A 16,405-nucleotide genomic window follows, 5' to 3' on the forward strand; every position below is an offset into this window, starting at 1 on the left:
GCTTCAGCTCCGGTTTTTGGCAAAATGCTAACAGGTAACGTTAATGTTAGTTGTGCAGAGCAATCGTCGCCCTTAGCAGCAGCAGCCTGTAATAGCTGCTCATTTAAAATCTAGCAGCGTCGCATTACTGTCACGTCAGAAATACGAATCAACTATCAGGAGAATAAATACTGTTTATGAGTATTACCATCTCTGTACTTCGTAAGGAGGACAGTGTGCTGCAATATTGAATGAAGTTACGGGCCCAGATAGAGTTAAAGGGGCTGTTTAGGCCTCTTTTTTGTTGTGGTTAGACAGCTGGGGGTCATGTGGCCTGCCATGATCCACAGAGTCTCGGTTACACATTTTTGGACGAGTGACTATTTTGAAAATAAAACTTGTAGTATCGTCAAATTGTCGGTTTGTGACAACCCTTTATTTTGGAAGACATGCATTTCTCAGTCGCTAAGAAGGAAATACTGTTGTGTTCAAGTGGGATTTATTTAAATATGTATTAAATTCAGCAAAGTATACCTAACTCTTGCTTGAAACCTGACTATATTGTTTGAAGCCCACAGCATGTTTCCTGCTCTACAGGGTGTTTGTGCTTGATGCAAATTACTTTTCTGCATTTCCTGCATTTGCCTTGCCTTGTAGTAGGAACCCAAAGATGTGCATGAAGTTGTAAGTTGCGCATGAGAAGCTGCATGCAGTGCATATTTAGGGATGCAGTGATGTGTTTTTGTGTGTGTGTTTATTTTGTTTACACCAGAAACAGTATTTGGCACTATCCAAACTAGGGATGCTCCGATACAGATATCGGATAGCAGGCCGATATTGATTCAATTAGCTGGATTTGGTATCGGTGATATATTCAATAAAATTCTGTGTTTCAATACCAGATACATTATATACTGGAATTCCATTCCTGCTTAAAGTGGCTATATGTAACTTTCAGTTTGTGTTGATTCTAGCGACCGCTTTGTACAAAAGTGGTAGTGTTTTTACCACAACTGCTGCTGTAAAGGTTCTTTCTTTACGGTGCTGTATTGCCCACTGTATAGTACTGAGTTAGCATTACCAGGTGTTCATATAGTCATGATGAATGTTTTGCTCAACCAGAAAATCATTCATTTACGATAAGAGAATAAGGTAACTTCGCCTACTTTGGATGTCTCGTGAGCTAAACCAGGTATCACTGTGTCACGAGCCAAAGCATTAAGAAGTTGTTGTAGCAACCAACGTAATAATAACTTAGATGAATAGCGCATTTCATGAAACCCACGGGTAGGCCTGGGATGGTTACCGCAATACCGCGGTCACGTGATGCCTACCGCGGATCTGAGCTCGTCACGTCATTACCGCAAAAAAAAACATTGGCCTGCACATGTGTGCACGTTGTGTCTAATGACATGGATTCATTGATTCTAATGACATGAATTGTGTCTGATGACATTGTGTCTTACATGAATTCAAGGTTTTCTAAACAAAACTTATCATCAAAAAATGGAGCAAATCCGACCTTTTGCGAGTTGGGGAGCGCAGTGTTCAATGACACATAATAACATTTCATTCGTGTTGACTATAGACCCTTTGCACGTGACGTCACACTCCACTCGCGCGAATTATGAACGCCATGACGGACGGCGGAAGAGCTATGCTGTAGATGGACGGCAAGCTAAATGCGTACGTTTTCGTTAGTGTTTGTGTTCTCACATTCACGATCTGCAGAGTAATCCTCACCAACACAAGCATGTGTATGTATTGCCTTTCTGTTTTTAAATGAGTGATAAATAAAATTATCCTCAACCAGCTAGCTAGCTGCCGTGCTAACCAGCTGTTCCTGCTAACAGGTCCAACTCGATGATGACCCACATAACTGTCATCGGTTATTCACTGACCTAGCTACATATCCAAAAAAAGAAAGCCGTTCCCTTGATCATTTAACTTAACACGCATACAAAAAATATCGGTTAAATTAAAGATGACATGGCACGGAAACTAGCTTCAAAAAGGCCAAAAAAACGAGTTAATTGAGGGTCTGCGGCGCTCCGACCACGGCTAGCTGACGAGCTAGCTGCTGCCCATTGCGTCGTAATATCCACCAGTCAAATCTTAACATAGGCTACAGCAAATATAATCACAGATAAGAAGATGGCTAGATGTTACAATTATGTGTGGTTACTACTGATCATATACACTCCGTGATTTACTGCATGGATTAACGTGTGATAGATAATTAATGACTGCACTTCCCAGAGCTGGGATACGTTCAGGCATCCATTAGATAGTTGCATTGGCACACCCAGTGAACAACGGTATGTGGGCAGCCACGACCGACCATGTTCTCTAAAAACATGGGCTACGTGTTATATAAATCTTTACTTAAGTGAAGAATAGATGTTAAAATAAACCCTTGATTGATGTCTTATCTTTGCCATTATGAGGTACCTCCCCGCGCCGTTAGCGTAGCATCGCGTACCTGTAACCCAGCCAGCTACAAAGAACTGGTAAGCATCCAGACTTTTAAAAGCTTTGTGTATTACGGTAGGAAAGGGAAAGACATTATGCTTCGTAGGGCGGGTCTTGGCGTGGCCACAGTGGGATTCGTAAATTTGCTGCTGGGAAGTTCTCGTTTCAATGAATGTTGGCTGGAAGATGAAAAATACAAATTATGGATTAAAAGGGGGACAAACCCCACGAGTTGCCTCTTGTAAAGTCTGCAAAAAAGACGTGCAGCTTTTCACAATGGGCGAGTCTGCGCTCTCGAGTCACGTGAAGTAAGTTTCAAGTAAGCCTACTGTACCCTTTTACTGTCTATGTACTGTACACGTTAGCACCTATTTGTTTACGCTAGTAACTGCTAGATAGGAATTCGCAGGATAAGTGACTGAGAGTAGATGTGAAAATGTAATGTTAGTATTGCATGTCCGTTATGGCACGTTCATTTGTGGAATATGCAGTGAACATAGCCAAAGTTGCATCACAGTAAATGTAACGTTAACTACCCGAAAATTAAAACCTGCAAACGTTAGCCCAGTGCAGAACAACAATCGTTGATTGCTGAACAGAAATCGTGTCATACAAGTAGCCTACTGTAAGGTTGAGGATGGCTTTATGCAGTATTTACACTGCTCTATTCCAGTAGATAATATGCAGTAGATAATAAGCCAATAGGTCTTGGCAATGAAATACATTTTTTTTTTCAATTAATATAGGCTATTCATGAGGCAGGTGCCTGTGCATTGTCAGAGTCTTCTTGGTTAAAATTGATTTACAGGTTGTTGTTGCACTGTCTTAGATTTTGTTCAAACCTTGTCTATATCAAGAATGTGTCTCAAAACCAAGGCCTGTAAAATATTTCTGTTCAAATCCTATGTCTTCATATTTTCAGGCCTTGAAATTACTTCAGTTTTACAGCCTGAAAATTACATTATCTGGGAAGCAATATTTGGACATTAATAATGAAAAGTATTATTCAGGTTAGAGAGAGAGACAGGCAGCCCAAACTTTGTAGGGTGGAAGACAAACGTCAATATGACTGAACCATTACACGTTTGTACGGCATACCCTAGATTTGGAAAAAAAGTGTGAAAAGACTGACATTAAGGGTAGCATAAACTTTGAGCAAAATCTAAGAGGGCGCAGCAACTGTTTTCCTGGATTTAGTCTGATTTGACACAGATTGACCCAGCTACATCCTCCCACTCAGTGCTACTCTCCATAGCTGTCTTACTTGTATGTTATGAACCATGAAGATATCTGATCCTTCTGCTATTATGAAACACAATTTTGGCTGTTTTATAGCATTATCTCTTTTAATGTGATAAAAACACTAAATAATAATTTTGACTATGTATTAGTATGTAATTTACGGTGATGTAAGGTGCTGGAAAAATCTTTAAAATGGACCTTGAAAGTGCTTGAAAAGTGCTTGAATTTGACCTTGGAAAAGGTGTACAAACCCTGTATTTTATTAATGAAATAGACATATTACACATGAGGGCCAATTCGGGGTGGGTTTTGAATAATTTACAATCCCGTAATTGACCCTTCGCTAAGCCACGCCCGAAAACCGCCACAGGCCAATCGTGGCTTAGCAACCGTAACTAGGCACGGGAGGTCTGTCAAGCTTTCGAGTGAGGGAAACATGCCGAAGCGTTGTGTGTATGAATTGTGCAAATCTGATACCCGGTATCCTAAAAGTTTGGACGGGGTGGTGGAATTTTTTCCCTTCCCGAAACCTAAAACCCAAGGGGAGAAATGCCGGGCGTGGATCAAGCAGTGTGGGAGGCCCCATTCACAACTAAATGTTGACAGGATTAACAAAAACACCTACGTTTGCTCCAAGGCAAGAACACGCTAATGTTAGCTAGCTAGCTAACTCAGCACAGCATTGCTTGGAAATAATGACGGTTCTTTGTAGGGATGTCCAGATCCGATCACGTGATCGAAAATCGGGCCCGATCACGTGGTTTCAGACTCGATCGGAATCGGACGTTACCTCCCAATCAGGACTCGGATATATATGTATATATATTCTCATTATTTTTTAACACTTTAATCTATAGTTATGCGGTGGCACAGAGTTAGACCCTTTTGACTCCACACAGAAACAGCAACACGTGCGGCATGACATCACTTTGTTGCAGAGACGCTATTGGTTAAATGCCGGCAAAGTAGAACACGGAAGCAGCTTGAAGCGGAAAGCGCGAGTATGTCTGCGGTCTGGAGGTATTATAAAGTTGAATTATTATAGAAGTATCAGATCGGGACTCGGTATCGGTAGATACTCGAAATCAAATGACTCGGACTCGAGGGCAAAAAAACCTGATCGGGACATCCCTAGTTCTTGGTTCATAATGCATATATTTATATACTTTAAAATATATTTCAGCATTTTGTTAATCGCTAAAAATATAAGCAGGAGAATGTTATCATTGCAAAGTGGTCAGGCTAATGTCTTGTTTATTCCACAAGACTTATGGATAAGCTGTTTGATTTATAATTATTAGATTATTTTCAAATTTCACTTACCCTGTTGTGCATGAACATAGCTGTTCCTCAATTTGTGTGTTTACCATTTGAATGGTCAGCGTATGAGGCGGCTGCTGCTTGCGCTGGGACCTATAGGCTTTAGCTTCAATTTTGATAAAAATTATTCTCTAATCGGTTGCATATTATGTCGTGGATATATCCCTCGAATGCATACTGCAGTCCCTTTTGTCTTGCTCTCTCAGATATTTCACCTGTTTGCCAAAAATTACTAATTATCTCCTTGGGAATGTCTGACACCGGTGCAGACATACTGTAATGGACGTGCCAGGCAAGAGAGCTTGTCAGGCGTAGCAACAGTAACTAAGGAGGGCGGGGCTTAGCGAAGGGTCAATTTTCTTTTTCTGTTGAAAGTGCGACCGAAGTTGACTCACGTTATCGCCAGTTGTCCTTTACTTTCCCTTTCAGCTTTTAGTTGTTCTTCATTTAATTTCCTTCTTTTCTGTGATGGTCCTGCCCCAGTATCAGCCATAACTACAACATATAACTTCTAAAATAACATTAAAATACAATTAGGCCTATATAAAGAAATATCCTGCTTCCTTTTACCTGGCTCCCCTGGCTGGATACGCTAACGCAGGCTTTTCTGGTGTTACAAAGAAATCTATGACCCATCAGAATGTGTTACTCTAGTGCCGTCTACCTGCCGCAAATCATTCTCTGATTTTGCGGGAAAAATCAGACCCTGGCAGATGCCTTACTAAAAAGTATATCAAAATAGCGTTCTTTTCACTGTTAGTCTCAGTTGCTGTTACAGGTCATTTAAGACCTTTGTATGGTAAATGACAGAGCTTCAGAAACATTAAAAAGTTACATATAGTCACTTTAAGTTTTGACCAATTTGTTGCTGCATTTTACAGGTTTTTACCAAGTTGCTGGTGCATGTTTATTTTTTTTAAATTATTATTATTTTTTTAAATGTGTAATTTGTCCATAGAAATCCCCACCAATCGGTCCAAAAACGTCCCAGTTAGATTGTAAAATGCGTAAACCTATTCTTTGTAAATCTTTACAACCGTTCCTTGAAAGAACCATGCAGGCCTGCTTTTTTCAAAACACGTGTAAGTATTGCAGAGCATAAATGCAGACATAAAAGGGGTTAATATTTTCAGACATGCCAATCCTAAAGCTTAACTCTTTTTTTTCTCAATCATCATTTCATTGTTTTATTTTTCTAGCCTACTGGTATATTATGTGTGATTGACACTTAAAGTGGCATATTTCTGGCAATTGGGTACTGCCATTTAGAAAATGTTGATTGATTTTTATTTAATTTTTTGGGAGGCACCTGTGTGTTTGACAGTACCAGTGCCAATGCCATCTAAGTTCCACTTCAAACACAGATAACTTCTTGTCACCTGTTTGTGTGTGAAATAAACCGATAACTTCTTGTCACCTGTTTGTGTGTAAAACAAACAGTTAATTTCATGTGACCTGCTTGTTTGGAGAAAACAAATTTTAAAAACATTTTTTTTTATCTTTGATGCAATGCATTCTCCCCTGGAGCAGACAGGATCTTTCAAGAGCACAAAACTGTGTGCTCCGTTCAAAATACACAACTTTATTCTCCCAGCTGTGCTTTTAAGAAAGGTGCACTTTTTTAAGGAAGTTAACATTGTGGTTCTGATTCAGCTAATAATAATAATAATAGTAGGCTAATTGTTGGATCAAACCTATCCAGGGTTGCTAAAGGCCTGCATGTAGAGTTGGGAGATATGCTTTACATCATTATAACAATATTAGCAATATTTCCGCATTTTAATGTATATCAAGATATGGCAAATTAATGCAAATACTGATGTTTACAGCAATGGAAGGATGCTTAACACGGGACAAAACTCTTAATGTGTTAATAAAAAAAATAAAAATAAAAAAAAAAACTTTTTAATAAGCACTTTTCTTAGTTTTTTATTCCATCTTTATTTAAATTACAATTCATGTCACATACAATTCAGCGGAGCAGTGTTTTAAAAATTTTACATTCAACAAAATAGACGCATTTTTAATTTTATGAAGTAGAGGCAAAAAGGGAGCAGCATACTAGCTAAGCCATAGTATGTATGCTGTGTCATGCGAAAAGAAAATATTTTGGCAATATCATTACGTTGTAATCACATTAAATGTTTCCATCCAGAGTAAGGAAAAAAAAACCTTGATTTTGACACAGAACCACTAAGCAAGTGTTAAAACCCTCTATTGCATGAATTATTTTTTAAACATGGTAAAAATGTCTTGATGTGTTTTTATGACTCCAGGTTGCTTAAATAATGCAAATGTAAAAAAAAAAAAAAAAAAAAAAAAATGAAAGGTGTATTTGGTAATTTTAACTGGTTTAAATGATGAAAATTTAAAGTTTACTTACCCCAGATAACAGTTGGAAATGCTTCTAAAATAATAACAAAAAAAAATACATTTTGGCTGATACTGGAACATGAGCTTCAGTGTGGCACATTGTGCGGAATAGATTAACCAGTTTATTGTTTTTAAGTTTTAAATTTAAGCTCCTGGTCCTGTATTTATCAAAGTGCCATTTTAGTCTTAAAGCAACACCAAAGATTCTTTTGTACCTTAAAATAACGTTTCCAAAATTGTTTCAGTGGTTCATCAACTCGTAACAGGGTGAACGGCACTTCTGCATTCGCTTTGCGGCCCTCTATCGGCTAAAACCGCACTATGCAAGTTTGCCAGATCGGGTAGTGGATCTGTAGTTCGAATGAGAATGGTAATGGACAATTCCGCTTCCAACCTGTAGGAGGGCCTAAGAGGAAAAGTGCCTTGGTGATGCTTTATGTGCTGAGAATTCATGAAAGTTACTCCTACTTACTTTCAAACTTAAGTATAAAAGCAAGTTATCAAATTTCTTAAAGCTAAGAATCACTCTTACTCTCTGTTATTTAAGACAGCTTGAGAGCTCTCTCAAGTGGTTAGGAGTTGCCAGTAGGGGCTTGTGATGGCACTGAGGAGACAGATGTGTCGAATTTTTCAGGAGAGGAATAATCTTTTTGAAATGTTTGACAACGAGCAGTTAATCAAACAGTATTGTTTGGAGAGCAGGCATAAAATATCATAAAATCCAGGCTATATATAGGCAGGTCAGTTAACAGCACACCGGTTTAAAATTTGTGATTAAGACTGTATATCATAATGTATTCTCTTGAGAATTCTTTATTGTCAAATGTGTGTTGAATGTAAACTCCTCTTAGGAATTTCACCATTCAATGTGAATTTATCTGAGAATATTCTTAAATGAGGAAATCTATTCAGTGATTGGTCCATGCCTATGTCGTCATCCAAAATCCCGTTTGTGGCACAGCAAAGTGATGTGAATCATCTCTAAGACTGACACTTAAGATATAGTCCTACACTTCACTTAAATTACAACTGAGATGCTTGATAACTAACTTTAGAATTGTTTTACTCAAGTCAATTCTTAGCAGTGTTCTTGTGAGTTATTCTCAAAGTCTTGATAAATACGGGCCCTGGTCTATAGCAGTTTGCCCTAGAGAGGTCTGTGCTTTAGAAGTAGCTCTTTCAGTTGCCCTTGAAGCTATCTGGGTGGAGTTTGTTGTAGTTAAGGTCGGTGGTTTGTCAAACACAGGCCTCAGGGCAGCTACGATTTGGGTACAACTTCATTCACGCAGTAAGCAAGCAATGTGGTTGAAATGTCCTGTAAAACAAAGTTATGTAAAAGCCTTCCTGACTAGTCGAAAAAGAGTGAGATGAAGGGAGAGATTCTGTGAATGGCTGAGAGAGACAGTGGGAGAAGTTGCGAGTGAGGTGAGAGAATGAATGCGTTAGCTTAAATGCTTATGCAAAAACAATATCTATTGAAACATCTAGGCAAACATCCTTCACTGTCACGCAGCAGTAAACCACACAGTACAGCAGTTTGTCTTTGTCGTTTTTCTGCCTGTTAGTGGTCCATTTGGCTAGGTTTAACATCTTTTAGCCACTTAAAAATTACATTGGAGCTTGCTATAGCATGTTTATTATATTGGTGTGGTATAACATATCAGCGAAATAAACAGTCAATGCCATGGCTAAACATTTCTTCCTTGGTACTGCAGTGTACCAAGTTTTCAAAAACACTGATACAGACATTCAGGGTTTCATATGTCACAGAACCAAGGAACCCATCCTGTCAACTTGCGGGTGGGGGTTCACATATCATTAAAGCTACGGCGAAACCAGGGGTAACGGTTATCCAAGGAGAAGCCAGGTGTTGCTATGTGACAGATTTGTTTTTTAAAGATTCTTTTTTGGGCATTTTTAGGCCTTTATTTCCACAGGACAGATGAAGACATGAAAGGGGAGAGAGAGGGGGGCAATGACATGCAAAGACGTGCAGCAGGTCGAAGTTGAACCTGTGGCCGCTGCGTCGAGGAGTAAACCTCTATATATGTGTGCCTGCTCTACCAACTGAGCTAACTATGTGACAGATTTTTACAAGCTAACTCTTATCAAAGGATCTGAAAATTTAAGAGAAATGGATGCAGTTTATTTGTAAAAATCTTAATGTGCCAGGCAAACGTCAAGCGAAAACATATGAATGCAAATCAATTATTGAAGCAGTTGCATTTTCTAATTGATTAATTGACTAAAAGTTCGAGCTTTACTATAAAGGTTTCCATGAACACTAGTGACAAATATTATTGTTGTCAAACTGTCAAACAGAAAATAAGAACATCGTACCTGCTTCTCCTGTTATCAGACAGCTACTCTACCAGCACTTAATGTTTATTCTGGCCACTTTGTCAGTTTGGTTAGCTCCTACAAATTCCCACGTCTGGTCATGTTGTAAATAAGTTGGATTACTGGTATTTCAATTTAAGACGGCACTCAGCTGCAGTCTTAAAAAAATGTTGATGCCTGACCCTTTATGAAACACTTAATGTTGCCCACCTTGCAGCGGTTCCCAATTTGCAAAAAGGTAAAGTTTGAATGAAGCTAACATAGACCGAAAATGCCCTGATTGCCCATTTATCCCCTCCAGGTTTACCTGCAACCCTTAAAAGACCCAATGGCTACCGACACCCAGGAGCCAGCATTAGCTGAAATCCCAGACACAGCAGTGACCTCGGAACAGGATGCTGCTCCAGATGTCACCCCGGCTCTGCCTACAGACCCAGACGTGGCCCCAGTCCTTGTTCCAGGTTCTGAGCTGCCCCCAACCCCTCTGCTACCAAACAGCACCAAGAATCCCAGCTGCAAGATCATGACCTTCCGGCCCACCGTGGAGGAGTTCAAAGACTTTGCCAAATACATCGTCTACATGGAGAGTCAAGGAGCTCACCGTGCCGGTCTGGCAAAGGTGAGGACAACACATGTTCTCTCACATTTATACTCACATATTTGATCTAGTCCTATCCAGTCCTCTTAGGGTAAGGTCTAATTGTTACATTACATTTTCAGTCGTGTCACCTGCTAATTGTCCATTCCTACTTAATCTTGCATAGCCAAGCCTCTGTTTAGATGTACAGTATATCATTTCTGCTGCTAGGGGTCTCTCAATTTAAAACAATAATAAATTACAGACTTCAATGACATTGTGAAGTAGTGTGGGATCACTGGAGTTGTTGTCTTCATTGTTAAACAGCTACTATTGCTGATGACAATCTATCTGACGAGGCTCCAGCAGAATTAATGTTCACAGCGCCGAGGGTCTGATCCCAGACTACTACCTGCCGGATCAGCAAACTTTCTGTTGCTGGTTAGACCCAGCGCTGGCGCTGTTTACAAGCCTGCTGTGACCCCAGGTGCTGGATTTTGCACCAGCTGAATTTGAGTTGCTACATTGGCTAACTGAAAGCCCGTCTCCAGAGATGCTATCCACTCTCCTCCCGCCAGAGTCTCCTAGTGGCGGGGAGTGAGGCGGAAAGACAGCGAGGGTGTGCTAGCTAGCTAACTTGCTAACTTATCATAAGTCAACTTCCCATACAGCTACTGTAGCTAAAGTTATGTGGCGAATTCAATTGTGGGGTAGGCCAGCGTTGTTATCCACAGGCAAAACAATCATACTAAAACTAGCTTTATAGTTGTGTTGAACATTTAACGTTACCAATGCGCATTAGCTTTGTCGCACATTTTGGTTGTCATCGCACATCTAAGTAAACTGGATTGATATTGAAATACATCAATAAATTAGGTCTCTACTGGATTACTGTGTTGCAAAAATGGTATGTAATAATGAAAAAAATAAGCTGTGTGGCAAAAAATGGTGTCTTACTATTACTGTGTATAATTCTGTGACATTGTATAATTTACAATTACACTCTGACTTATCATTTGGTCAAAGGTTTTATGATGCCATTGACAGGCGACCAAATGTAACGGACCGTTACCTTGAATAAAATTACAGATTTCTCTGGGTTTGAACATTATTGGCAACATTTGAGATAATGTAAGTACACAATTCAATAAAATATATAACACAGGTCTAGTCATTTTTAGACATTTTAATGCGGAAGGGTTACGTATTATACACTATCAAACATTATTGACATTTAAAATTTACTAGGCACAAAGTGGGGTATTAAAATTCCACAACCAAAAAACCCAAACTATTATACATTTTGTATTTAATTTAGTATTTTTTGACATTTGGTTTTATGTGACAAAATGAATTGGTTTTAGAACCTTTTATCAGCAAATGTTTGACATTTTATGTTAAGTTTCATAAATTAATGTTCAGTCAATAAATAAACAGACTAATCGCATCTGATTATCTGAGTATCAATTGTTCAAACTGTATACATTAAATAAGAATTGTTTGTCCCGCCAGATTGTACCAAATAAAGTACAATAAGACTGAGTGTAAAGATTTAGCTGCATTTGGCTACAGGTCAATTTTAGTGTCATTTTACTGAATGTAAATATAAATGCTAACAATCTGTCTCTGTCACCAGGTGATTCCCCCTGAAGGCTGGAAGCCACGGAGGTCCTACGATACCATCGAGGGCATGGTGATTCCAGCTCCCATCATGCAGGTGGTGACCGGACAGTCGGGTCTGTTTACCCAGTACAACATCCAGAAGAAGTCAATGACAGTGGGCGAGTACCGCAAGCTGGCCAACAGCAAGAAGTAAGTTGGTCCCCAGTCCAGAAGCCTCATTTATAGGGTTGGGTACCGAAGTCCGGTACTAATAGGGCACCGGTGCCTTAACGACCCGTATGTTAAATGTCCTTTTCCCATCTGGTGGTTGTTTTTGTCGTTCAACAGCAATTTACAAGTGAAATAAGTAATTGTTATAGTTCTTACATTATTATTAAATCATTTAATTTTGACCATATGGCCTTAGCAATAAACAAGCCATTCTTTAATGTCGCAGACTGTTGTTTAGTACCCTTCTTTTTTTTCATTTTTTTTTTCAACTTTATTAAAAAGTATCGGTTCAGGCACCGTTAAGGCACCGGCACCGTTTTAAAAGTACCGCTTTAGCACCGGTATCGGAAAAAACCCAAACGATACCCAACCCTATTCCTGAAGCAATTTTGAATTTATTTCCTCAGAATATTAGGTCATATTGTTGATTGTTATGGCCATTATTTGAACAGTGAAAATAATAATAGTTTTTTTTAACTTTAATGTCACTAATGCTGATTATTCATTGATTCATTTGAATTGAAATATTTAAAATACTTTCACAGCAAAAATGATGTATGCGATTAATTTAGATTAATTAATCACAGTATGTAATTAATTAGATTACATTTTTTAACCCTTGTGTTGTCTTCCTGTCAACCTTGAAAAAAACACTTTTTTTTGACGCCTTTTTTTCAGTTTGTTTTTGCTTTTTCCAACGTTTTAAATTGTTACATTTTTCTTATACACATTTTCAGCGCTTATTTCTATGTCCCATATTTTCTGATATAAAACAAAAATTGAAAACGGGTCAATGTGACCCGAAGTCAACACAAGGGTTAATCGATTGACAGCCCTACTTCCAAGCAATGTTTTGTTGGATTTATGTGCTCTCATGTAGTCCAGTTTAATAAATTAAAAATAAGGTTAACGATTAACAACCATTGGTTTATCAATAAGCCTGTGAAAATGAAAAAGTAACTTCTACCACTTATCCACACACTTAAGACAATAGTTTCAATATCCTATGTGGGTCCTGAAGGCCCTTTCTTTCTATTTTTACACCTAAAGTGGCTAACAAGCTAAAAGCTACTGAATGAAAACTGACAAAATGCTGGTTGCTTGTCAATATGAGGGTTTAGTTGAAGGGCTGTCTCCCTACACACTGCTCACAATATGACTCCTGTGCCATTTCCAGGTACTGCACACCACGGCACAAAGACTTTGACGACCTAGAGAGGAAGTACTGGAAGAACCTGACATTTGTGTCACCCATTTATGGTGCTGATGTCAGTGGCTCCATCTATGATGAGGTGAGGGATGTGTGTGTGTTCCCAAGAAGTGTGTAAGTACTGGGGCTGATTTGCTAACCCTGCTTATTCCGCTAGATACTTTGATCAGGGTTATTAATCATGACCATAACTCAGTGATTTAAGGGCAAAAAAGAATTTACTCCACTTTTGGCATTATATACTGAGCAAAAAAAGAAACGTCCTGTCACTTTTAACTGCTTTTATTGTTAAAGGGGTGATAGAATGATTATATAGGGTATTTCACACTGTTCCTTAAGGTCTCCTAATAGGGTATGCAACATTGGTTGGGCTGAAAATGTCCCAGGTGCTATTCTTTGCGCCCTTATGCATCCCTGTGGAATGTGGAATTTGGAACGACAGCTTTTCTTCCAAATATGGTATGCTCATGAATATTTAGATGAGCTGCACGCTGATTGGTTGAGTTAAATTCACTTCTGAGACTTTTTTATGCGAGAAATCCACTATATAAAGCTCAAATATGGGCCGTTTTACAAAAATTGATGGCTAATTGCAAATTTGGTAAGATGTGTCGGACTTCAGGAGCTCCACACAGTCTGACGAGAAAGCAGCAGCCTACTGGGTTCCATACGCATGGCAAAGTCACCGTTTCTGGGTTACTGGACTACCGGGGTTACTGAACTACGCGGCGCTGGCCAGCTGACAGCATAACTATATAGTATATTTACAGTTTGAATTTCGTCACGGCATGTATATCACAGCTACCCTAAGGTCTTACAAAGCTAACACTTTTGTCCGATTTCAATTTAAGGCATTTTTGTGAATTTGAGGGGTCTCGTTAAGAGGAGCTGCTAGCTCTCATTGATAGAGCTCCATCCAGCTCACTCGCGGAAAAGAGGCGTTTATTTCCCCGATCGTTTGTTTAAATAACTCAACACACATATCCATTATAAGATTAACTGGAACCTGTGGTAAGAGATTGCGGGCGTGACACTGACCGCGCTCTCACTAACGCACACCGGCCATTTAGCAGGAAGAGGGGAGCTGCAGGCCCTGGAGCGCTGTCAGGGTAGCGGCGTTTGGTAGGCCGCCGGCCGTGACGGAGCTCCATCTAGCTCACAGCAGGCCGGGGTCTGTGAAGGAGGACAGGCCGGGTGGCGAGGCAGCAACCCAGGCAGCACCGGCCGCTGAATTCCAACACGCAGTCGGACAAAATTTGCAATTAGCCATCAATTTGCGTAAAACGGCCCATATTTGACCTCTACATAGTTGATTTCTCGCATAAAAAAGTCTCAGATGTGAATTTAGTGATAAAATAGCAGATGAACAATGTATACAATTTCTGAGATCTGCGTGACCTATCCAGAAGACTTCCTGATCTCAGATCAGTGGTGTAGCCTTTGTAAATGTTGGGGCGTGACAAAGGTAGAGACTAGAGCCAAATAAGGAGGAGCCACCGAGTTGACGTCAACTTGGTGGTTTGTTGAGATTTTTCAGAGGCAGTTTCAAATTGTGAGATTTGCAGAGGAAAGAGGTGTCAATGGGATTTTGAGGTTCTATGTATGTCCTATTTACCCACCAAACTGTCGTTTTTCAACTATGACGAGGTAAAATCGGTTTTGCATTCTATCACCCCTTTAAGCAAACTTAACATATGCAAATAGTTGTATGAACATTAAAAAATTTAACAACTAAGACATAAACTGAACAATTTTCACAGACATGTGACTAACAGAAATTGAATAATGTGTCCCTGAACAAAGGGGGGGTCAAAATCAAAAGTAGCCCTCAGTATCTGGTGTGGCCACCAGCTGCATTAAGTACTGCAGTGCATCTCATCCTCATGTACTGCACCAGACTGGCCAGTTCTTGCGGTTAATGTTGCCATCCTGTACTTGTCCCACAGGTGTGATATTCGGATGTACCAATGTACAACCAGGTGTTGTTACACGTGGTCTGCCACTGCGAGGACGATCAGCCGTTCTTCCTGTCTCCCTGTAGCGCTGTCTTAGGCGTCTCACAGTACGGACATTGCAATGTATTGCCCTGGCCACATCTGCTGTCCTCATGCCTCCTTGCAGCATGCCTAAGGCACGTTCACGCAGATTAGCAGGGACCCTGGGCATCTTTCTTTCTGTGTTTTTCAGAGTCCGTAGAAAGGTCTCTTTACTTTCCTAATTTTCTTATAACTGTGACCTTAATTGCCTACCGCCTGCAAGCTTATTCAAGTTATTGTCTTTTCGACCGTTCAACAGGTGCATGTTCATAAATTGTTTATGGTTCATTGAACAAGCATGGAAAACATTGTTTACACCCTTTACAATGAAGATCTCTAAAGTTATTTTGATTTTTACAAAAGTATCTTTAAAATACAGTGTCCTGAAAAAGGGACGTTTCTTTTTTTGCTGAGTTTAGGTCAACAACTGTTTTCGGTGACAGTGGACCTTTTTTAAATCGACATTCTTTCAGAATTGCTGGTTTACAAATATTATTAACTTAATTAAAATACACCCTGTGATTAATTAATCCACCATATAATCCACATTAATATTGATTGATTAATTGATAAGTAATTGTAATATACTTTTTTATGACTTGTTAGCCTACATCAAAAAAAGGATCACATCAGAGATCAGGAGCCAGTAGCTACATTTTCCTTTGACTACAGCACCATCAGGTGGTCATTGATAGACTTCGAGGACCGCTTTGAGTGTGGTGTGTAGCAGACTACTCTGCTACATAAACAAAATCATTTTGTCTCTGTTCAGGACATTCAAGAGTGGAACATTGGCCATCTCAACACGCTTCTGGACATGGTGGAGCAAGAGTGTGGCATCGTCATCGAGGGTGTCAACACTCCCTACCTCTACTTCGGCATGTGGAAGACCACATTTGCCTGGCACACTGAGGACATGGACCTCTACAGCATCAACTACCTGCACTTTGGACAGTCAAAGTCCTGGTCAGTCGCTTTTTTAAAGCACCCAAATTATGCTCATTTTCAGGTTCATAATTGTAT

General features: G+C 39.6%; 1 protein-coding gene across 3 annotated transcripts in view; it reads left to right on the forward strand.

Annotated features, from left to right (window-relative positions):
- kdm4b (lysine (K)-specific demethylase 4B) overlaps positions 1-16,405 on the forward strand; it is a 63,225-nt gene that overhangs the window by 450 nt on the left and 46,370 nt on the right. For all 3 annotated transcript variants that reach the window (XR_004898783.1, XM_031307189.2, XM_031307190.2), the window contains exons 2-5: positions 10,028-10,345; positions 11,940-12,115; positions 13,314-13,428; positions 16,155-16,348. Coding sequence is in view for 2 of the 3 variants with exons in the window: in XM_031307189.2 (XP_031163049.1) it covers positions 10,055-10,345; positions 11,940-12,115; positions 13,314-13,428; positions 16,155-16,348 (776 nt within the window). In the remaining variant the exon portion in view is untranslated. The remainder of the gene's footprint in view (positions 1-10,027; positions 10,346-11,939; positions 12,116-13,313; positions 13,429-16,154; positions 16,349-16,405) is intronic.

Source organism: Sander lucioperca, chromosome 11 (assembly GCF_008315115.2).
Source record: "Sander lucioperca isolate FBNREF2018 chromosome 11, SLUC_FBN_1.2, whole genome shotgun sequence".
Lineage (NCBI taxonomy): Eukaryota > Metazoa > Chordata > Actinopteri > Perciformes > Percidae > Sander > Sander lucioperca.